Source organism: Mobula hypostoma, chromosome 18, assembly GCF_963921235.1.
Source record: "Mobula hypostoma chromosome 18, sMobHyp1.1, whole genome shotgun sequence".
In the NCBI taxonomy this organism is placed as follows: domain Eukaryota; kingdom Metazoa; phylum Chordata; class Chondrichthyes; order Myliobatiformes; family Myliobatidae; genus Mobula; species Mobula hypostoma.
Genome location: NC_086114.1, coordinates 19461704 through 19485959, shown reverse-complemented (window position 1 = coordinate 19485959; position 24256 = coordinate 19461704). Strand labels below are relative to the sequence as shown.

The following is a 24256-nucleotide window of genomic DNA, read 5'->3' as shown; positions in this document are numbered from 1 at the left end:
TTCAAGTCTGAATAATCTAGCTCCTCTATATATTATAGAATATCTATCCCCTTACATCCCTAATCGTAATCTTAGATCCACGAATACCGGTTTACTTTTGTGTTTCTAAAGCCAAGTATATAAGAACTGGTGATGCGGCTTTTCGTTCTTGTGCACCAAAACTCTGGAATACTGTACAGACTGAGATACTGTGGGATGTTTCAAAACACTTCTAAAAACCTACTTTATTAATTTGGTCTACTTATAGGTTTACTTAATGCCTGTTGATGTTGGTTACATTTATATAATTTGCTATATTCAATTATTTTATTTTTAATAATCTTTGTCTTATAATTTTTAATTTTTTGTATTTTTATGACTATATTGATTTATCTTTACAGTCTATGTAAAGCACTTTGAACTTAACCTTAATGTATGAAAGTGCTATATAAATAAGGTTGTTTTATTATTAATTTAATCCAGGGTGGCATTAATCCACGATCATTGTTTTGTTTACCCAAACTCTTGATACTAATGAAGTGATATTGCTTATTAAAAACAAATAGGTTAATAAAGGATAGGTGCTGGAGACTGAAATAGTATTCATATAATATATAGTACAAATCCATTTCTTTGCCTGCTTTGCTGTCAGCCAGTAAGGATGCTAACATTTATTTTTCAAACATATTTCAACTGTTCTGTTGCAGACAACTTTACAAACAGATGAAGTGAAAAATGTTCCCTGTGGAACAAGGTATGTGAATGTTTCCATTCTGTGATTTGAGCCCTTTAATGTCCATTACACTATTTTTTTAAAAAATATGGGAAATGATCAACAGCTTGAATACAGTTTATTTCAATTGAAGTTGTTACACTTAAAGTTGTAAATATTTTGCATTGGCACTTTCACTATACTAATAATTTTCTTCTTACTTTAAGATAAAACTTGTACGTGCACCAGTCCAAGGCATGCAGTGATACCTATCATTACTCTGTACCAATGAATTTCCCTTTGGTTTGAGCCACTTTTCTTTTTGTCTGAAAGCTGGATAAATTGGTGTGATGAAAATTTCAGTGTTCCTTCATATTTTTCTGATGGGAAAAAAAACAGAATCATTGTGCAGCATATGAAGTCTCTATGGATAGTGAAACAGCGAATGTTTGAGGTTAGAGACCCTTCGGCAGAACTAGAGAGGAAAACAACTGACTGTCACTATGGGTATGATGTGGATCCAATGGATAGGGCTTATTGAAGGTATCATGAGAGGATGGCAATCTTGATCTCACCCTATCACAAACATTCCCTTTCATGTATTGGGCAGTCCTCAAGTGTCACCATACACTCCAGCACCAACATAGCATGCCCACAATGTTCAGCAGAACAATATAAGCAGCGGCAGCAACAACAACAACAAAACAAGGCAACAGCGCCAAAACACACCCCTTTCCCTCCCACCCAGTCTCCCTCACCCCCGCGCATGCGCATAGAGAGGCCTTAAAACCCAGTTCTGGCCAACCAGTCTCCAGTCTTTGGCCCTGGACTCTCAGACTCGCAGACAGCAGTTCTCCACCTTAGGACTTCATTTTACCCAGGACTCACTGATCACAGGTGTGGCCTTCGGATCTAGCCCCCATGAGTTACCAATCACAGGTTTGACCTTCAAGCCACAACTTCTGGATTCACATGGACCTCCAATCGCGGTGACTTTAAGGGTTACCAGCCCCCCCTAACTCCTTGGGGTCTCCTTCTCCCAGCTCCCCAACTTTCATCTTTGACCTGCAGGCTTCAACCTCCAGACTCTGGACTTAAAACCTTTGGTATCTCTTTCCACTGATGTTGTCTATTCTACCGAGTGTTTTCAGAACTTCTTGTGATTATTTTGTAACGTGAACATCTACATACATAAAACATAGCCTTTTTCTGTAGTTGAGTAAGAGAATGGTGAACTGCCAATTTCTTTTTTTATTTGATACATCTTTCATTAAGTTTTATTCTGTATTTTTGTTCAACTAATACATAATCAATATTCTTTTAATAGTTGAGTTGTTTATATCTGTTACATCATAATACTAAACATATTTTACATTTGCTTTCTACAGTGGCGGGGTCATGATCTATTTCGACAGGATAGAGGTGGTGAATAGCCTTGCTCCAAGTGCAGGTCAGCATTTGGTGAGCCTTATGGTTTTTGACATTTCAGTCCTAATGGTTAATTGACAGTTTTGGATACTTTTACTGAACTGTTTTCTCACTCGTACAACCCTGAGCAAATTATTTCAAATGACAAACAAAATATGAAAATGGAATTTAATTTGAAAACTGACATTACCACCATAAAAATACTGTTTAATCCAATCTTTTTAAACAAGTAATGGTGACTTCAGATTTACTCTTGTTGCTTTCCACTTCTTGAAGAGGAATTCTGAGATTCTGAAGTGATGCTTTTCTCAGGTGGGATTAAATGCACACAATCTGTGATGTATCCTGAATATTACTTCTGAGATACTCCAGCAAAAGTGCTTCATTTTTCTTTTCTTTCATGCTCTTTTATTTAAGTAGCTCTTTCAAGCTAAATTGAAAAGAATAAAAAATAGAAGTACTGTTATTAAATTCATCATCAAGTCTTCAAAAGCTTCTCTGGGTTGGGGAAGAGTTATTGTGAATTATTCCCCTATTTGCTAGTAGCTAACTGTTCTTAACTGATTAAGTTCTTATTTTGAACTTTTAGAAGTTCTGCATTTTTAATTATACAAGATATTCAATGCATGGCTGTCTATTTAAAAGATCACTCACATCATAATTCCTGCCTTTATGTGGCCAAGTTTGCAAAGGATATTAACTTAGGTGGAGAGGCAGGAAGCAAGGAGTCTATAGAAGAACTTAGACAGATTCGGAGAATGCGCAAAGACATGGCAGATCTATGGTCATGCACTTTGGAAGGAGGAATAAAGATGTAGGCTATTTTATAAATGGGGAGCAAATTTAGAAAGCAGAGGTGCAAAGGAACTTGGGAGTTCTCATGCAGAATTCCCTGAAAATTAACGCAGTTTGAGTCGACAATGAAGGCAAATGGCATGTTAGCATTCATTTTGTGAGGATTAGAATATAAAAACAAGCATGTAAAGCTGAGGCTTTCTAAGGCATTGGTCAGACCGCATTTGGAAAACTTGGAGTACTGTGAACAGTTTTGTGCCACTTATCTAAGAAATGATTGGAGCGGGTCCAGAAAAGGTTCATGAGAAATATCCCAGGAATCAAAGGGTTTATGCGTAAGGAGCGTTTGATGACTCTGGGCCTGTACTTGCTGGAGTTCAGAAGAATGAGGAGGTATTTCATTGAATTGTATTGAATATTGAAAAGCTAAGATCGAGTGGACTTGGAGAGGATGCTTCCTATAATGGGGAAGTCTAGGACCAGAAGGAACAGCCTCAGAATACAAGGACGTCCCTTTAGAACTGAGAGAAGGAGACATTTCTTTAGCCAGAGGGTGCTGAATCTGGAGGTATTCATTGCCACATACGGCTGTGGAGGTCAAATCATTAGGTATATTTAAACCAGTGGTTGATAGATTCTTGATTAGTAAGGGTGTCAAAGTTATGGGAGGAAAGCAGGAAAATGGGTTTGAGAGGGAAGATGTTAGCCATGATGGAATGGTGGAGCAGACTTGATGGGTCAGATGGCCCGATTCTGCTCCTACTGACGCACACAAAATGCTGGAAGAACTCAGCAGGCCAGGCAGCATCTATGGAAAAGAGTAAACAGTTGACATATCAGGCTGAGACGTTGACTATTTACTCTTTTCCATAGATGCTGCTTGGCCTGCTGAGTTCCTCCAGCATTTTGTGTGTGTTGCTTAGATTTCCAGCATCTGCAAATTTTCTCTTCTTTGTGATTGGTCTGCTCCTACTGTATGTCTTATGGTCTTAGATTACAGCAATATATCTTTAACTGGTTTCTTGTTTCAACCAGCATATTTTTTTCTCATTGCTACCGCATCGGTGATGTGGTATTTATGCTCCGTTTTATTTTTCCCCAAGGTTGTTGTTTTTAATAACACTACTTATATTTATGCCAAAGGATCATTTGTAGTTCAGCTGGGATTTAAGTTGGAAGAGAAAGTTGCCTTGAAATTTCACTTTGCTAAAGGAATGGTGGAAATCCATAGTATCATATTAATGGTGGGTCTGCAATTTTTGACCAAGCTGCTTTGCTAAGAGGAAACAAGCAAAAAACACTTAATTGTGTCTCCTTGCATTTGGCATCCAGGCTTCAAGTTTCTTACCCACTGTATATTTTTACCATATATGCATATTGACCAAATGCCACTAGTGCAAGTTTCAGCCATTGTTTTTCCAAATGCATGACATGTTCACAAGCGTAAATCTCTGGCACTTAGTTAGAATCCATGTTTTGGTAAAAATTTAGATTTAGCCATAAAAATTGTAACCAGTTAGAAATCAAATGATTAATAAATTAGGGATAAAACAATCTTTTTGTGGTTCAGTAAACAGTTGATCCAATAAACTGATAACCAGACGATTGATCCTCAGTTTCTTGCATGGCATCTCACACATTATTTGTAACTTTACTTTAAAGCCCTGAAAAATGTTTGAGCGTTCTGTTTCCATAACAGCAAAAAAAAAGGAAGATTTTTATCAGAAGTGTACCTCTCTTTTGTTCTTCTGCATTTGTCCTGCCAGTCGGTGATATCAAAGCTGATCTTAACTCTATATTTGTGCTTTTATCCCATGATCTGTTGGTCAGAAATTTATCTTTCAGTTGCAAAATTAACAGTAAACCATGCACCAAGTGTTGTTTGTAAAGGAAACTTCACCCTTTTTGGTTGTACCCCTGGCCCTAGGCACTCCATCCATCAGAAATACAAACCCCATTTCCAGAAATGTTGGGATATTTTCCAAAATGCAATAAAAACAAAAATCTGTGATATGTTAATTCACGTGAACTTTTATTTAACTGACAAAAGTACAAAGAAAAGATTTTAATTCCACATCCCATTCCCATTCTGATATGGCTATCCACGGCCTCCTCTGCTGTAAAGATGAAGCCACACTCAGGTTGGAGGAACAACACCTTATATTCCGTCTGGGTAGCCTCCAACCTGATGGCATGAACATTGACTTCTCTAACTTCCGCTAATGCCCCACCTCCCCCTCGTACCCCATCCGTTATTTATTTATATACACACATTCTTTCTCTCTCTCTCCTTTTTCTCCCTCTGTCCCTCTGACTATACCCCTTGCCCATCCTCTGGGGTTTCCCCCCCTTCCCCCTTTTCCTTCTCCCTGGGCCTCCTGTCCCATGAACCTCTCATATCCCTTTTGCCAATCACCTGTCCAGCTCTTGGCTCCATCCCTCCCCCTCCTGTCTTCTCCTATCATTTTGGATCTCCCCCTCCCCCTTCCACTTTCAAATCTCTTACTAGCTCTTCTTTAGTTAGTCCTGACAAAGGGTCTCGGCCTGAAACGTTGACTGTACCTCTTCCTAGAGATGCTGCCTGGCCTGCTGTGTTCACCAGCAACTTTGATGTGTGTTGCAAGAAAAGATTTTCAATAGTTTTATTGACCAACTTAATTGTATTTTGTAAACGTACACAATTTAGAATTTGATGGCTGCAACACACTCAACAAAAGTTGGGACAGAGGCATGTTTACCATTGTGTTACATCATCTTTCCTTTTAATAACATTTTTTAATCGTTTTGGAACTGAGGATACTAATTGTAGTAGATTTGCAATTGGAAATTTTGTCCATTCTTGCTTGATATAAGACTTCAGCTGCTCAATAGTCCATGGTCTCCGTTGTCTGATTCTCCTCTTCATGATGCGCCATACATTTTCAATAGGAGATAGATCTGGACTGGCAGCAGGCCAGTCAAGCACACGCACTCTGTGTCTACAAAGCCACGCTGTTGTAGACCGTGCAGAATGTGGTCTGGCATTGTCCTGCTGAAATAAGCATGGACGTCCCGGGAAGAGACGTCGCCTTGATGGCAACATATGTCTCCCTAAAATCCTAATATACGCCTCAGAGTCAATGATACCTTCACATACATGCAACTCACCCATGCCGTGGGCACTGATGCACCCCCATACCATCACAGATGCTGGCTTTTGCACCTTTCGCTGATAACAATCTGGATGGTTGTTTTCATCTTTGGCACGGAGAACTCGACGCCCGTTTTTTCCGAAAACTAGCTGAAATGTGGACTCATCTGATCACAGCACACGGTTCCACAGTCTTTTGGTCCATCTGAGATGAGCTCAGACTCAGAGAACTCGCCGACGTTTCTTCATAGAGTTGATGTATGGCTTCCTCCTTGCGTAATACAGTTTCAAGTTGCATTTCTGGATGCAGCGATGGACTGTGTTGAGTGACAATGGTTTTCTGAAGTACTCCCGAGCCCAGGTGGCTATAATTGTCATAGTAGCATGGCGGTTTCTTAGTAGTGCCGCCTGAGGGCTCGAAGATCATGCGCATTCAACAGTGGTTTCCGACCTTGCCCTTTACGCACTGAAATGTCTTTGAGTTCTCTGAATCTTTTCACAATATTATGTACTGTAGATGTTGAAAGACCTAAATTTTCTGCAATCTTGCGTTGAGACATGTTCCTTTTGAACTGACTAACAATTCTCTCACGAATTTTGGCACAAAGGGGTGAGCCACGACCCATCCTTGCTTGCAAAGACTCAGCCTTTGATGGACGCTAATTTTATACCCAGTCATTATACCTCACATGCTACCAATTAGCCTGCTTAATGTGGAGTCTTCCAAACCAGTGTTACTTGAATATTCTGTGCATTTTTCAATCTTATTTTAACTCTGTCCCAACTTTTGTTGAGTGTGTTGCAGCCATCAAATTCTAAATTTGTGTATATTTACAAAATACAATTAAGTTGATCAGTAAAACTATTGAAAATCTTTTCTTTGTACTTTTGTCAGTTAAATAAAGGTTCACGTGAATTAACATATCACAGATTTTTGTTTTTATTGCATCTTGGAAAATATCCCAACTTTTCTGGAAATGGGGTTTGTAGTTTCTCTTTGTCTGCCTATAATCAAACTTGGATCAAAAATCTCCTTAATATTCAACATTACAGACTACAGCCACAGTTCTTTTGTCATCTTGTAATTCAACCCTTGGAGTCTGGTTTCATTCTGTTAAATGTACACTGCACTCTTTATAAAGTTGATATTTCCTTTCAGAGGTGCAGTACTCCGAACACCCGGTGTAGTCTAACCAGGGCCTAATGTACTAGAGATTACCTTCTTTTACCCAATTATCAGATCCTCTGATAATAATAACAATCTATGTGCCTTTTTGGTTAATTTGTATAATTACATGGTTCATCGTTCATATGTCTCTATTTCATATTGAGCCTTATGTTCATGTGATTTTTCCCATTCTGAAAAATTTTTAATTATATTTTATTTTCATTTGCTTTCATTTGTATATTTAGGTATATTGATTTTAATACAATCAAACATGCTATTGATCAATACAACAAGCAGATACATCTTAATGCATCTCAGAGGAGCAAAATTAAGTGCAGTTTGGGTACTCATTATCTTTACTCCCTGACTCTTTCTGATCAAATAGTTTCTTAAATAGGTCAACAATTTCATGATCATGGAATTCAACCAATGGTCTTTTATAAAGGTTCTTTTACCTAGGAAATTCATTTACCTTTTATACATAGGCATTCCCCTGTGGACTATTTTGGTCTCTTCAGTAATTCAGGCATTTTTATTGTGTGTGACCTCGTCATCACATCTTTGACTTTCTCTGATCAGCTGAAAATTGTTGTGTTTTTAGTCACTCTGTCTTCATTTTCCTGGTGATAAATGTCAAGTTCAGTATAACTGGGTCTAATTCCCCGTTTTCCCCCCTCCTCTTTGGAGAGGCCAGAATTGTATCTTCAGCATATTGCAGTGGATAATGAAACATCTACTTCAATAAATAGTCATTCATGTTGGGAAGTTTACTATGCTTACCCCATTTCTGCTTTACGTATTTTGGAACGTGATGATGTGGTGTTGTTAAGATTAACTTAGTTGTTGTATTGGTCTCCTCCTGAACAGATGAGAATTTGCAGTGAGCTCTTCACTTGCTGCCATTTACCAAATACTATACCATCTTGGCTATTGCAGATCTCCTAGAACCAGCTTGTAGTTGGGAGCCGGCTTGATCCCTTGTGGTTAGGTCCAAGATGCTTAGAAGAATTCAGAAAAAAAACTTTAAACTAAAACCACTATCTTACACTTAAGGTTCAACTCAAACTGAATCAAACTCCTGTGGCCTTTGCAGCCATTCTCCTCAGTTCCCCTCAAATGAAATGGATGGAGAAACATCCTCTGTACTGGGTCCAACATTCCATCTGTTCATACAGCATCCCCACTAAATGATGGGGAATTGCTGAACTTTTTTACAAATGGTATCCAAGGCAACTCAATTTTAGTTCCTGTTGAACTACCACCAAACAAAAGATCATTATGCACGATTAATGGCTAGTATAAGAGAACATAATTTTAAGGTGATTTGAGGAAAGGTTAGGAGGGAGATGTCAGAGATAGTGTTTTTTTTACACAGAGTGTAAAAATGTGGAACAGAGTCAGGTGTGGTGGTAGAGGCAGATACATTTTGAAGATTTTACCTAGGCAGATGGATGAAAGAAAAATGAAGGGTTGTGTGTAATGTTCCCTCTAATTTGTCATGGCCAGTGTGTGCAAAATGTTGAAGAGTAATTTCTTCAATAAAAACAGATAAAAATAAGCCAGTTCTAAAATCTGCAGACAAATCATCGCAAACTTCACATTGTCAACACCCATCCACATCAGAAATCGGAAAAGGAAATGTAATTGTGTAGGATTGTGAAATATGCTTAACATGCCAATAAGGTAAAGGGTGGCAACCTTTGTGTGGTGTAAATTCCTTTGTGCGCTAGTAGCTGAAGGTGTGCATGTGCACACCTGAGAGGGAACATTGGCTGTGTGGGAGGGAAGTATTAGATTGATCTTGGTGTAGATCAGCGGTGGCCAATCTTTTACACTCCATGTGTCAATTTTTTCACTCACGAGTTCAGATGCGCCATACAACTCTTGTACCCTCATTCAATTCTTGTAAAAATATGTTAATATAGAACTTGTGCCTGAAAAAAATCACGTCTGAACTCGTGCGTGAAAATATTTGACGCATGGAATGTAAAAGGTTGGCTACCCCTGGTGTAGATTAAAAAATAGGCACAACATTGTTTGCCGAAGGTCCTTATCTGTACTGTCTATGTTCTATTAAAGCCTGAAAGGTTAGGTATAATGTATACCTTAGGCAAAAAGACTGTCTTCCTTCAAGTTAGCAGATGGTTACTAGTGAAGGGGCAAATAAGACTCACACTGAGACTCAAGTAGCTAACAATTTATGTTAATGACCTGGATGCAAAATCAGGACTTAGTGTATGAATTTTAAGCAATCTATTTTCATTCTTTTTAGTGTATGATATTGCAAAGAATTACACGGCAGACTACGACAAGACTTTGATTTTCAACAAAATTCATCATGAACTGAACCAGTTTTGCAGTGTACACACCTTACAGGAAGTCTACATTGAATACTTTGGTAAGGGCTGTTTACTATCCAGGTGAAGGTGTGCTTGCTTGGTTTAAAAGAAATTTATTTACTTTCAAAAGATGATAAACTAGAATTTTTCCATTAATACAATGATTAAAAACTATAAATTAAAAATTAATTGTCAGTTTCTCTTGGCAAACAGAGCATCAGTTTGATAGTTTAAATAAAAGCTTGCAAGATTAAATATCATGGCAAGTGCTAACTTTAGACTTAAATAAGCTGCAAACATGGATGTGGAGGGGTGGGGGTTAGCAATCAAAGCTTAGACATCCTCTAACTTAAACTGTCAAAATAGTGGGCAGGTTGAGAACCCCTTATCCAAAATCCAAGAGCCTCTGAAGTTGAAAGTGATGTCACAAATGGAAAATTCCACAAAGTGCTGGGTAGTTTCCCAGGTGATACACAGTTTTCTGCGCACCATAGACAGTTTTGAGAAGTGACCTCCCACGTGTAATGAACAGAAGTTAATGAAGAATAGAAAAACACTACATGAAGGAAAAAATGAAGATTTTGATCGAGTATTGAATGAGTGGATTCATCAGTGTTGGAGTGAACAATTGCTGCTTAATGGTATCCTGATCATGAAACAAGCAAAGATCTAGCACAGCGCAATGAAAATTGAAGGTAATTGTGAACATTCAGCAGGCTGATTGCAGAAATTTAAGAAAAGTCACAGCATAATGGACTCTGTGCTAAGCTGAGATCCAAGGGAATATCTGGAAAGCTGCTTAGATGGCTGCAGAGCTACCTTCATGGACAGACCATCAAAGTTGTTATCTCTGGTCAGGCATCTGATTCTTCAACCATCAATGCATCTGTACCACAGGGTTCAATACTTGGGCCACTCTGTTTTCCATCTTTATTGATGACTTGGTTGATGCATGCAGTAACGAGCTATACCTGCACGCTGACGACTCCACACTATTTGTACCAATTAGAGCAGGAGAGAGTAATACAGTGGCAGCAGGCCTGAATAGGGATCTTGACAGGATGAAAGCCTGGGCAGACAACTGGAATGTCACTTTTGAGCCTACTAAGTGCAAGGCGATGGTGATGTCTAGGAAGAGGAATCCATCTAACCCCGACCTGTATTATGGGAACTGCAAGCTGGATGTAAAGAAGGAGCTAATCCTTGGTGTTAATATTGACAGCAAGTTGGTGTGGGATAAACACCTTTCCACTCTTTCAAACAAGGCTGGACAAAGGCTTGGAGCTCTGAGAAAAATAGCATCCAAACTAGACAAAGAGGGTAGAGCCACGGTTTACAAAGCCCAGGTACGAAGTATCATGGAGCATGCCTGCTTAACATGGATGAATGCCTCACAGAGTGTCCTCAGCCAGCTTGATTCCATTCAAGGAAAGGCTCTCAGGATTATAGGTGTAGATGAAGCCACAGCTCGTGAGAAGCTAGCCATCAGTAGCTTACACCACAGACGACAGGTTGCTGCAGCTGCTGTGCTATGCAAAATGCACACCAGCCACAGCTCCGCAGACCTTCGAGCCATGCTGCCTTCATCTTATGAGAGACGGCACACCACACGGTGAAGTTTATCTATGCCTGCTCATGCTGTTTCTATGCCAGATGCAAGAACCTACACACTGATAGAAGCTTCCTTCGCTGTGCTATCAGAATTTGGAACAGCCTTCCAGATGTTGTGGTTGGAAACATCTGTGACAATGGGGTCCAAGCCTTCAGGGGTCGAGTGCACAAACACCTCTCATCTCTGGGAGGGAAGTCACATGCTCCTTCATAAGCTATCATGAAGGGGACCAGGATGGCAATGCTTGGTTGTTGGTAGGTAGGGTTAACACCTGACTTTCAAGAGCACTTGTGAGTTATGTTCCGGCTGGATTTAGTCCTTAAACTGCTGGAGAACAGTGCGGAAAGAACAGGTGCTGTTTTCTCCCGGTAGGGATTAGTTTTTAGTTCCAAGTGCTCCTGCCACGTTTTGTCACCCTGCAACCTTGTCCTTCAATCTCTTTGAATTATGGAGGACAGCATGTGTATAAATGTCTCTTTCCAGCAGACTTCGTCATGATCATCATGACTCCAGTCCTGACGAAGGGTCTCGGCCCGAAACATCGACTGTGCTTCTTCCTATGGATGCTGTTTGGCCTGCTGCGCTCCACCAGCATTTTATATGTGTTGCTTGAATTTCCAGCATCTGCAGATTTCCTCGTATTTCCAGCATTTCTACTATTTTAATGTTCCTTAATTGTACATATGATTTTTTTTGTGTTCTATCGCTGAGCAGCAGTGAACCATCTGATTGGCCTGTCAGAGTTCTCTTTGGGAGCTAGTTGACTTAATGAGCATTTCTGATCTGGCTATCTGGCTAAGTTCACGATTGCACTTAATAAAAAAATAAATAAATTTTAAGCATCTGCTGATCACAAAGCAGCAAAGGAAATCACTATGTTTGCCAAGATAGTCGCAGATGAAAATCTAACACTATAACAAATCTACAATGCTAATTATTTTTATACCTTACATAACATCTTCGCTTTTTTAAAAAGAGTAAAATAGAAATGCAGTGTACCTGCACCTTTTAATTAAAGCACAATGTTGTAGGTGGAGACTGAAAGCCTGACATTGTTTGTTCAACAGCTGATTCAAGTATTCTTCCAATGCTATTGTGCTGCTTTTGTTAACCTGCACACACTATATTTTCATTATATTACTGGTATCTAATATTTTTACTGTTAAGTATATATGTGTGATGAACAAGTACATGACAAAGACTTCTTACTGTTAGCACATAAATTCAGAGTTGAAAATGATGGCGATCCAAAGCTATCTCGTTATATATTAGAAAATTCAAAAAAATCTGAAATCTGAAACACTTCTGGCTCCAAGCATTTCAGATAAAGGGTACTCAACCTGTATAGAATTGCTGGTACAGTTTGCTGCAAGTTTCATTCCAATCAAATCTGGACTACTGAAACTATTTCTTGCTTCAGACCAACTATGATAGTTGAATTGAGAATGTATCTTGGTGTCTTCACTGGACTGTTTATAATGGTTTAAAATAGATGCTCAAAGGCATTTTCCAACAATGTTATAGTCTTACATTTGGATTTATTCTTGCTGTAGATCAAATAGATGAAAACCTCAAGTTGGCTTTACAAAAAGACTTGAATGTCATGGCACCTGGTCTTACAATACAGGTAAATGAAAGTGTCTTTGATTTTACATTTTCTTATCAAGATATATTTGATGTGCATTCACTTTTTGTTACACCTGCCAAATCTAATTCTTAGGCTTTTTAATTCCAATACTCTAATGGCTTAAATTCCATCTGGGCCTGATGTAGTTAATTCCAGTTTTATGTTGTCAAATGGCTTAATAAAGAAAATATTGACAAGAATTGCGAGGCGAGATGGAGTAGGTAAAATATGTTAAGTAGTACAACGATTAAGTGCCAGGTGTTTTATATAAAACAATTTTTGCCCTTGGAACAAAATGAAGTCTTGGAATTTTATATTCTTTTGGAAAATAACAAGTTTCCATTCAGAGATTCATTTTCTTTGTCATTGTACCAACAGGCTGTTCGAGTTACAAAGCCTAAAATTCCGGAAGCAATTCGAAGGAATTTTGAACTTATGTAAGTTGTTTGGTCTATATATTACCAGTTGTATGTGATCAATTGCCCATTTATATTTAATGTTTCTGGAGCTTTATTCAGCAAGGAGTACTCACATCTTCACATTTATAAACGGTTAAATGACTATCCTTTCTGCATCTGATTAAAGACTGAAGTAGAAAATCACATTGTAGTCTTTAAGCTTACCTTAAAATTTTACATACAGTTCTTACTTTAATCTTCACACATTTTGGCACCAGTTTGCACCATGTTTTAATCAGATAGCTCCAAAGAAGCTGTATCTGCTGCCATTTAGATTAGGTAAAACACATTGCATTTACCAATTACAACTCGACTACAGATAAGCCAATCTCTCACCATGAATCTTTTACAAGAATGTAATTAGTGCATTAAATCACATTATTTATTATCACTGTGGCAATCTCTGTTCTAAAAATTTGTAGATTAAGTCTAAAACAAATAGTTCCATTCTACTTGATCTCTGAACGTAAAAGTAAAACATCTATACTAACATGCATACACCACCAAGTTTAGAAATTAAAGTATGTCATTTTGGAAACTTGGTACTTGTCCAGAGTACAGATATTGTCTCTAATGAGATTTTTGCCAAGTGCAAAGTAATTATTAAACAAAATGCCATGATTTATTGATGAATATCTTAGTCTTCTTTTTTTCTCCACCTCTTGTTTTTTTGTAATTTAGGGAGGCAGAGAAGACAAAGTTGCTCATTTCTACACAGAGGCAAAAGGTTGTAGAGCAGGAGGCTGAAACGGAAAGGAAGCGAGCTATTATTGGTATGTCTTCCTGTGAGAGAATTTCTTCTTTGAGTTCAAAATTAAACTTCAACCATGAGCAGGCATTTCCCACTGCTGTCAATATTATGCTCGATGCACCATTGCAATCTCCATGAACCAGAAAGAAAGATGCTGTGTGGCCCAGTAATTAACGCTACTGCCTCACAGACCAGGTTCAAACCTGACCTGATATGCTGTGTTTTTGCAAGCCCTAGTTCCCTCTCGCATCGCCAAGATGGTAAGTTAATTGGTTACACTAAAAGTACCACTTGTAGGTTTGAGGAATTGATAACAAGTGAGAGAGCACAGATTGTATGGCTGCAAGAAGGAGTAGGGCTGATGTGATTGCCTTGTTGGTGTTACTGAGAACTGAAGTGCTGAATGGCCTACGTAATAAGTAAGCCCTTGTTAGCACAGTATTTAGCAAAGACTAGCTGTGTATGCATGTACTTCAAAGCAGGTTCGTTCAGGATGATGTGAATGTCCAAATCTAAAATAATAGTTCCTGAATTGAGAGAATTTCAGAACATTAGTAGGGGCATCTGCTGAGCGCATTGCTATTTCTTTTGAAGCCCTGAGATGAAAATCATCTGTCCATGAATATTTGAGTCTTGTGTCATTTATTCTCTTCTCTACCATTATATATGTCAATTTTGTTGTGCCTTGATTCCCAAGTCAGTTTTGACTTTAGGGTGTCAAATCTCTAAATCTACTTTATGTGCTGTGACAGAATTATTATTTAAGTGTAAGACATCTGTCACACTGTTTCACCAAAGGCCAAGATAAGCTTGAGGAACGACAACTCCTATTCCATCTCGGTATGATTCAGCCCTCAGTCCTCTACATTGAATTCAACAGCTTCAGATAACCAGCCTTTCAGGTCTGAGGCAGAACTGGCCAGTCCTGATGTAGAGTCAGGTAATTTTAGAGGCGCTCAGCAGAGAGGGGACAAAATTCATACTTTTAGTTAATGACTTGGTGGTGGGCTTTAGCCTGGGCTGTTTTCTTTTCACTGCATGACCTGCTGAGAACGTCAGGAATTTTATCCTTGTGTTTCAGATTTCCTGCATTTGCATCTATTTTTTGCTTTTCAATCTATGCCCAATTACAATGTAACTTTTTTCTCACAGATGCTGCAGAACTTCTGAGGTTTTCTGGCATTGTCCTTTAATTCATATTTCCTACAAATGTTGTGCTTTATTTCACACAGTTCCAGCAGGAGTTCTGCCCCCTTTCCACCCTCAATTTCCCTTGGGCAAGCTTTCAATCTACTCTGCTGGCCAACGTCTTGAGTAATCTGCCTTATCTTGGTCTCTATCCTATAACACACATTCTTCTGGTTGCTTATTGTGTTTAGATATACATCATGGTAACAGGCCCTGCTGACCCAACAAGCCCACACCAAACAATTACACCCGTGTGGCCAATTGATCTACTAACTGTGCATGTCTGGAGTATGGGAGGAAACCAATGGTCACATGAGAACTCCTTGCAGACAATAGTGAAATTGAACCTGGGTTGTTGATGCTGTAATGGCGTTGCGCTAACCGCTAAGACATTGTGCCGTCCTGGCTCAGCCCTTCCAACTGTCTTTTCTCCAAGTTTAGGCATGCCTTTATTACAAAATTTTCCAGTTGTAAAGAAGAGTCATTGACTTGAATTATTAACCCTAATCTCACTCCTAGTCACAGATTCTGGCAATACTGCTGCTTGCAGTATATTCAGTTTTTATTTTAGAGTTTGACATCTCAAGCCTTAAAGGCACAAACGAGTAATCGTAGCTCTGAGTGAAAGGTCGACTGAATTCTGCAGCTTTTTCTCACGGGTGCATTGGCTTGCTTTTGCAAGACCTCAAGTCTTGCAAAAGCAGCTGGAGTCCTTGTTCACTTTAGTGAATGACTTCAGTCCCTTCAAAATGATTTAATTATCAGCCAAGACATTGTGATCATTGGTACGATTGTACACAGTTCATTAATTTCAAAGCATGAAATTTCACTTCTGACCTTTTGGTTTGCATTTCTGTTATTTTATGTGACTCTGATGGTAGAACGCTGATGAGTAAGAGGCTGTAAGTTCTCAGGAGACTTCAGCATAAAAATTGAGTACCTAGGGAGTGCTGCATTGTTAGTTGTGAAGTCTTTTGGATGAGTGTTTAATTGAGATATTGGTAAAAAGATCCTGTAGTTGTATTTTGAGGAAGAGCAGAGATTTTTCCCCCAGTAAGTTGCAATCAAAAACATTATGGATGCTGACAAATGGTCTGTGATCTGAAAATTTGCATCTCTGTCAACTTCTATAGAACCTGTCTGACCGGTGGAGTGTATCAAGCTGTGTCCACTTACACTGGATGCTTGTTCCACACTTGCACCACCCTCTGAGTAAAGACATTCCCCCTCAGGTCCCCTTCGGACCCATACAGCTTGGCACCGTTGTTGTTGCAGAGCAGTGTGTGGATAAATGCCTTACTTAAGGACACACGCTGCTTCAGCCAAGGCTTGAACTAGTGACCTTCAAATCACTAGACGAACACCTTAACCACTTTGCCACGCGCCAACACAGGTCCCCTTAGATATTTCAGTAACCTGGCCAATATTAGCCTCACAGCCAACAACATGAAAATATTTGTCTGGTCATTATCACATTGCTGTTTATGCAAGAGCTGCTTAAGTTTCTGAGGTTCAGGGATATGAAAGGTGTGGTAGAAGGGCAGATCTTAACAGAATCCTTCAGGCACATGTATATTAATCTTGAGCTATTAAACAAGCCAGAGTAGCTTAATACAAACTATTCAGTTGCTACACATAATCATGCACTTCTTCAGATTCAATTTAGGTGAAAACATGCTTTAAAGCAGGTCAAGCACCCTAATGTCTTCCCTATCAGAGAAGCTACTTTTATTGAGCTCTGTAGTTCTTAGAGCCATTAGCAAGCTGAGAAGCATATTGACTCCCTTTTTACCTGCTTGGGTTTTGTGAAAGCTAACTTGCATGGCAGTGAATTGAGATGTTTTATCCCTGTACACAGAGGCAGAGAAATTTGCACAGGTAGCGCAGATTCAATTCCAGCAAAAGATTATGGAAAAAGAAACACAGAAGAAGATTTCAGAAATTGAAGGTGAGTTTTTTTTTGGAAACATTCAAAACTTCTAGTAGTTTATTGAATTAGGTAGTCATCCACTTGTTAATAGCTCACAAACTGTATGACCACTCATCTTGCTCCATCTATCTTTCCTCCCCTTCTCCCTCTGCGCTGCAGTGACAGACCGTTCCATCCCAACGAGCCCATGCCACACAATTACAACCATGTGATCAATTAACCTACTAACCTGTACGTCTTTGGAAAGTGGGAGGGGACCAGAGCACCCAGAAGAAACCTACGCAGTCGCAGGGGGAACGTACAAACTCCTTACAGGCAACGGTGGAATTGAACCCAGGTCGCTGGTGCTGTAATAGCGTTATGCTAATCACTACACTACCGTGCCACCCAACTTAATTTACATTTATTTGCCTTTCCATTTTCCGCTCTCCTCCTGTTTTATAAGTGCCACGTTGAGGGATACACTGAAGTTCAATGCATCCACTAGCCTGGATGGGGTGGACGTGGAGAAGGTGTTTCTTTTAGTGGGAGAGTCTAAGATCTGAAGGCATAGCTTCAGTATAAATAGACGCCCCTTTAAAACTTAGATGAAGTGGAATTTCTTGTCATGGGTCTGTGGAATTCATTGCCATGGAGGGCTATAGAGGCCGCATCATTGGGTGTTTTTAAGGCAAAGATTGATAAGTTCTTGACTGGAAAGGGAGTTAAGGGTTGCGGAAGAAGGGAGGAGAATGGGGTTGGGGGAAAAGATCTGCCATGATTAAATGGCAGAGCAGACCTGATGGGCTGAATGGCCTAATTCTGCTCCTATATCTTATGGTTTTCTGTTAACAGTCATTAGTGAGTGCCAGCAGACAATATGTACACCAGGGTCAGTGATGATTAGTCATTCCAGAATGTTTTTGCTGAATGGTGTTTGTGAAATGGAGCACTAAAACTTTTATTCCTCCCTCGTCTCAATGGGCAGATCTGGCAAATCGTTCTGTAAGACAGCAACCTAGTGATACAACCATCTTAAATTCTTAGTAGGCATGCCTCAAGTAAGGATACTTTTCCCTTAAGAGTCCAGAGTTCTTTCAAAGCCATTATCTAGGATGGTATTAACGGCTTTAGTCGCCAAAGTCTTGCATTTGAAGAGTTAGTGGTTCATAGGTTGAAATTTTCCACTGCTTCCCCCACCGTTTCCTTCCTACTCTCAAGATTTCCAGCACCCATCCTAAAACAGTAGCCCTTCTCTGGTGTATGAGGCACAAGTGGAACATTAAATTGTAATTACAGCCCTAGGTCTGATTACCCATGAGCTTTCACCCATTGAATTCTTCAGACCCTTATTATGTTTTTAATCATTGCCTGATAACCCAATGAGTTTGGATAATTATCACATTCACATTTTCCTTGATCAGAAAGAGCATTGGAGAAAAAAAATATAAAGTCTTCACTGTTTTCTGTGTACTGTTATGAATTAGAGATGTCTCTACATAACAATTGGCAACTTTAAATCTTCAAGTAACTTGTAATTATTTGTACAAATTTTATATGTTATAGTTTATCCACAATGGCCCCAGAAGAGAGATTATTTTAACAATTATTAACTACCCATATAGAACACATCCATTTGTACTATGCGTTGGTGAATCAACATTCATCAGTCGTTGCTAAGTATAAAGTTAGTGATCAAATATGCTAATTATTCCTTTAGAAGTTCATTCTCAGTCAGTATCATTGACACAGTACTTTGCGATGACAGCAGTCTGCCTTGGAAATTTAGTCCATTTACCTAATGGAATAAATTTCCCAGAGTCAGTAGAGGGAGCTGGCATCATGCAGTGCACATATGGCACGACTGATCAGGAATGAACTTCAGTGTTCAGTGAGGAGTGGATTTAATCATTTTGCTTTGCATGTAGATCTTGCCTATTTAGCCAGAGAGAAAGCTAAAGCAGATGCAGATTTCTACACTGCCCAGAAAACAGCACAAGCAAATCAGGTATGAAACACTTAATTTCCAAGGATAATTGTAAAAATGCAAACTACAATGTTGCGCGTGTTTCTTTCAGCATAGGTGTTTAATGAAAGTGGAGATTTCACAATTATCTATACTTAGGAGCATAGCACTGTGTAGCAACATCCTTGGCCATCATCTCTTTCTCGATCTGTTGACATAATTTGGAATTCTTTCAATGTTCTTCAAGTCTTACCCTTTAGGGACACTTCATCAATGTTTCTATTACAATTAGAACAGGCTGTTAGAGATGAGAAAGGCAGTTTTCATTGATTAAAAATGTCGCTCTCCCAATTCTGTTTAGATTGTTCACTTTTCATTTTGTCACCTGCTAAGCTACCTGAAGAGTGTGACAGAAATCTGGATCCACACTGCCGAAGCTGCTCAAAATTAACTTCATCTAAACATTTTATGCTTCCTTTATAAACAATGTATTATTCACAGGGCCATTATTTGCAATCATAAGCCACATTTAAACTTGATACGAGGAGAGTCAAGTCTGATCGCAAGGGAGTTAACATAATGGGTGCGCACACTAACTCAACAATAGTCGCAAAGGGCCAAACATCTTTTTAGCTCAATGTCCTTGCCTTCTTATCTGTTTGAAGTTACCATCAATGCCTTTTTTGATTGTCCATCCATCTATGTGTATCAGTCTAACATTCAATTCAATTTGTTTAATTGTCATTGAACCATACCTGAATACCAATGAATGAATACAGCCAAAAGAGACAGCATTACTCTGGGGCCAAATATCACCAGTCACACAGCACATGCAAGGTAGCAAGCTCATAGAAGATATCAGTAAAAAAAAATGTACTCCACACCTTGAGTCTAGGAATGCCACAGAAATCTGCAGTCAACCACAATACAGCTTGTCTTCTGCCGAGCGAACACTGGGGGCAGCACTGACTCCAGCCTGAACACCACACCACAGTGCCCCAGGTGGAGCAGACCGGCTCTGACAGCTCTCTCCTGGCAGCTGTATACAGGTGACACCGCGGCTTGTGGCCTAGTCCTCGCTCTAACCAAGACCAGACAGCTCCCAATAAATCAGTGAATTGGACTTGCAGCGTTCCACATTACTGTTTCCTGCCATATCTACTATTGCTGTTCCTGATCAATAACTATGATCTTAGGGCAATATTCATTCTCATTTTGCATAAAGCTTACAAGGATGTGCATTCTCAGGTCTTAACTGAATTATTAAAGCATAGGCTTCCTCGCTCAACATTCTGGTTTAAATAGAAGGAGCAAGATTCTTGCAATGTTTGTTCATGTTGTCCAATAGAAAGTACCTCAGTATTAGTAAATGTTAGGAAAAATGCACTGCCTTGGAATTTGCAATTTTTCTCAAATACTCCAAATAAAGTTTCTTCAGGTTTTGTGAGAAAGTGGGTAAAGGTGATAATGAGCCTTGCTTTCATGGCACCCAGTAATTGGATGAAAATGTGATTGACATATTCAAATATAAAATGAGGATTTCAGTTTTCCCACTGTTCCTTCCTAACAGATGAAACTGACCAAAGAGTATTTGGAGATGATTAAATACCAAGCAATATCATCAAACAGCAAGATTTATTTTGGTAGTGACATTCCAGGCATGTTTGTAGATGCTAACGCCTTTTGGCAAAACACTGAAACGAGAACTGAGAAAAGTTCCTCCAGCAGTGATGAAGACCGGGCAATGCTCACATCGGAAAACATCTCGAGCAGTCGGCAGAAAGATGCACTGAAGGACTCCGGAGGCAACGCTACTTAGACTAGATTCAGAGGACAGACCCTCTTTGTTAAATATTACGGAATGCTGATTATACAAGAGTGAATTATGTTCAAGTGGATTCTGGTATGACAACGGTCAGATTGGGTGCAGAATTATACTACGGAATACTCGGTGGCTTTATGTAACAATTGCTGCAATAGCAACAAGTTGAAATGTTGATGTGGGTCAGATGACTAAAGCTGGTTCTGTTCCATTTCAGAACCTCATCCCACGTCAAAAATGGTTTTATGTCTGATTAGTAATGTGGCGCCTAACTGAAATTTCACTGTGGCGTTCTGTGTATTTACCAATACGTGTAATGAGAATTAATTTTTGTACTAGTCTGGAATTGCAATTGGGACACCTACCAGCAGTAAATGCTACAATGGAGTATTTTTCTGCTTTGATTTTGGGTATAATATGAAATGAATGGGAATATAATTGACAACTGTGAACAAATCTTTTAAAACTTGGACAAGCTACAATACTTTTGGAAATAGAGCAGTGGAATAGGAAAAATATATTTTAGAATTATCAAAATACCTTTGTATTTAAACAATATTGGCTAATGCCGTGCTTTTACTATGGCAGTTATACTCATTGACCAAGAACTTTTGGATCTCAGTGGAAGAACATTGGCCTCTTGTAGATTGAAGTGTAGGAGACAGCTTGGAGTGATAAGAGTTTAACTCTGTTAAAACTGTATCATTGCCTCTTGGCTTGTTGTGTTTGGTTTCTGACACTGGTAGTTTTGGGAACTAATTAGGATTTGCTTAATTCTGTGCAACATAAAACAATCAGGGCATTTTGTTTGCAATTGATGAAACTTTTTTTCACCGACCAGAAATAATCTAGAAGAATGCAAACAGCTTTGAAGACTTGTATGCACCACCTTAAGTCCAATGAAAGCTGCAGTAGTAATTGTAGGGGAGAAAGAGAGAGTTGTCCCTTAGTATTAATTATACCATCCAAGGCTGACCCTGAATTTTAGGTTATGATGCACAATTGATTATGTTCTACTAATGGCTTCGTTTAGAATGAGCTTTCCCACAGATTTATCACTCTGAAGAGAAGCCAGTTTCAGAATGCAGGCACTTGATGAAGATTCTTTTACATGCAAAGAGATCTATTCTGATAATCTGGGTAATTGGTATATGCAGATACTAATCTTTATTTTTGATAATTCATTATACAGTTAAGCATTTTTGCCATGTAATCCTTCTCTGGTGTTCTAGCTTTTATATGCAGTATTTGTATTGATCAGAGGCTGATTTCCAACCCCAAGCAGACTTTTGAAGGTTTTACTGTGAAGAGTAAATATTGGTTCCTGCGTTTGAATCATTTCTCATTGTATAAAGCAGTGTCTATTTCAAATGATGGTACCTAAAGTTGTTTTTTTTTCCCAAAAGAATACATCCATCTAAATAATTAACGTTCTTGATTTAGTTTCCATTATCCTTGAGGGAATTGAGTTTCTCCAGATTGATTCCCTTGGTACAGAACATACAAATACAGATGTTTCAAGTTGTTATTTCTGTTGTGGATACTATAAAATAATTCATACTTCTGTCATTCCAGAATTCCGATGTTTTATTTTAATTGTAATACGCTATTTTTTCTGTATTTGAGAATTGATGGCAATCTGAAGAATTTACATTTACATTACTTTTTTCAAATACTCTTTATAAGGTGCTGGTGCATATGCAATCTGTGGTTGTACTCGCTTTGAATGATGGTGTGGGATTTAATTTTGCTTCTAAAGAAAATTGTCAAATTCAAATTTTTGGAGAAAGGGTTTGGAACATTAAAAAATTTAAAATCAACTTCACAAAATTTGCTTTAGACTTAACCTATCTAAAAATCAAACATTTGAGTTTTCTTCAAAATCTGTTACATGAGTAAACTTATTTTGATATCAAATTGTCTTGAGTTATTATTTGAAAGGGTTAGTCATATAAAGTAATAACACAGGAAGTCTATTTAGCACCATTTACATTCAGTGGCTGCTATCTTAGGAACACCTTGTTAATGCAAACACTGTATTTAATCACTCAGCAGCAACTCAATGATTAAATGCATGCAGACATGGTCAACAGGTCCAGTTGTTGTTCAGACTAAACATCAGAATGGAGAAAAAATGTGATCTAAGTGATTTTTGACAGTGGAATGATTATTGGTAACTGACAGGATGGTTTGCATATTTCAGAGACTGCTTATCCCTTGGGATTTTCACGCACAACAGACTCTTGAGTTTTCAGAGAAAGGCGTGGAAAATAAACAACGGCCAGTGAGTGGCAGTCCGATGGGTGAAGATACCTTGTTAATAAGAGGGGTCAGAGGAGAATAGCCAGATTAGTTCAAGCTGGCAGGAAGGCAACAGTAACTCAAAAAACCACGCGTTATGACAGTGGTGTGTAGAAGGGCATTTCTGAACACAAAAGCATATTGAACCTTCAAGTGGATGTGCTACAGCGGGAGAAGACCAGAAACGTACACAGTTCATGGCATCAGTAGCCACTCCACTTTATCAGGTACCAAATAAAGTGGCTACTTTCTAGCATCAACATGCTTACAGCTGTTCTGCCAGAGCCACCTTCCTGCACACACCCCATCTGCCTTGATTCCCTTAATACTCAAAAACATCAGTTTCCAGCTTGAATCTACACAGCGACTGAGCCTCCTCTGCCCAGTGGGGCACAGAATCCCAGAAATTCATCAGCTGAAGAAGTTGCAGAGGTTGTGTGAAAACAAGCAAGTGTGAAATGGATGGAAGTTCAATTGGTAAATGAACTGGAAACATGAGAACCCAAACAAAACTATGGTATGACAGGAAGGTAATGTTGTTTTCTCATTAGACAAGAGGAACTGCCCATTATCAAGGCTTGAAGGTGTGGGAATGTAGACTGAATCACTTTCCTAATTTAACTGGTCTGTATTTAGAATCATTGTCCAAATATATTTTAATATAATTGCTGCTTGACTTTGGTTAGTGCTGTCTAAAACTTGAAGACAGGACAAGTGCATTGTAGGTGTGAGTTTCTATCCCCAGCGAGGTTATTGTGTTTTCCAGCTAGTGTACAAGAACGTGCTGTAACACAGGCATAAGAGTTGCAAGAAAATTTTGTGAATCCTTTGCAATTATCTGGCTTTCTGGATTAATTACTCATAAAATGTGGTCTGATCCTCATCTAAGTCATAAGAATAGAGAAACAACTGTTCCTAAACTAATAACACACAAACAACTGTAATTCTGGTTAAAAATGAGTACTCCATTCAAACAATCAGTCTAGGTTCAGAAAGGTATGTGAACCTACAAAAGCTAGAGTCAGGTGTTCCAATCAATGAGATGAGATTGGAGGTGTGGGTTGTAGAGAT

At 38.8% G+C, this 24256-nt stretch overlaps 1 protein-coding gene across 2 annotated transcripts in view; it reads left to right on the top strand.

The window, feature by feature from the left end:
• LOC134358369 (erlin-1-like) overlaps positions 1–22292 on the top strand; it is a 52176-nt gene extending 29884 nt beyond the window's left edge. For both annotated transcript variants that reach the window (XM_063070517.1, XM_063070515.1), the window contains exons 5-13: positions 687–733; positions 2080–2141; positions 9485–9610; positions 12717–12790; positions 13169–13227; positions 13930–14021; positions 17046–17135; positions 19025–19104; positions 20633–22292. In XM_063070517.1, the coding sequence (XP_062926587.1) occupies positions 687–733; positions 2080–2141; positions 9485–9610; positions 12717–12790; positions 13169–13227; positions 13930–14021; positions 17046–17135; positions 19025–19104; positions 20633–20881 (879 nt within the window). In that variant the 3' untranslated portion in view covers positions 20882–22292. The remainder of the gene's footprint in view (positions 1–686; positions 734–2079; positions 2142–9484; positions 9611–12716; positions 12791–13168; positions 13228–13929; positions 14022–17045; positions 17136–19024; positions 19105–20632) is intronic.
• The last annotated feature ends 1964 nt before the right edge of the window (positions 22293–24256 follow it).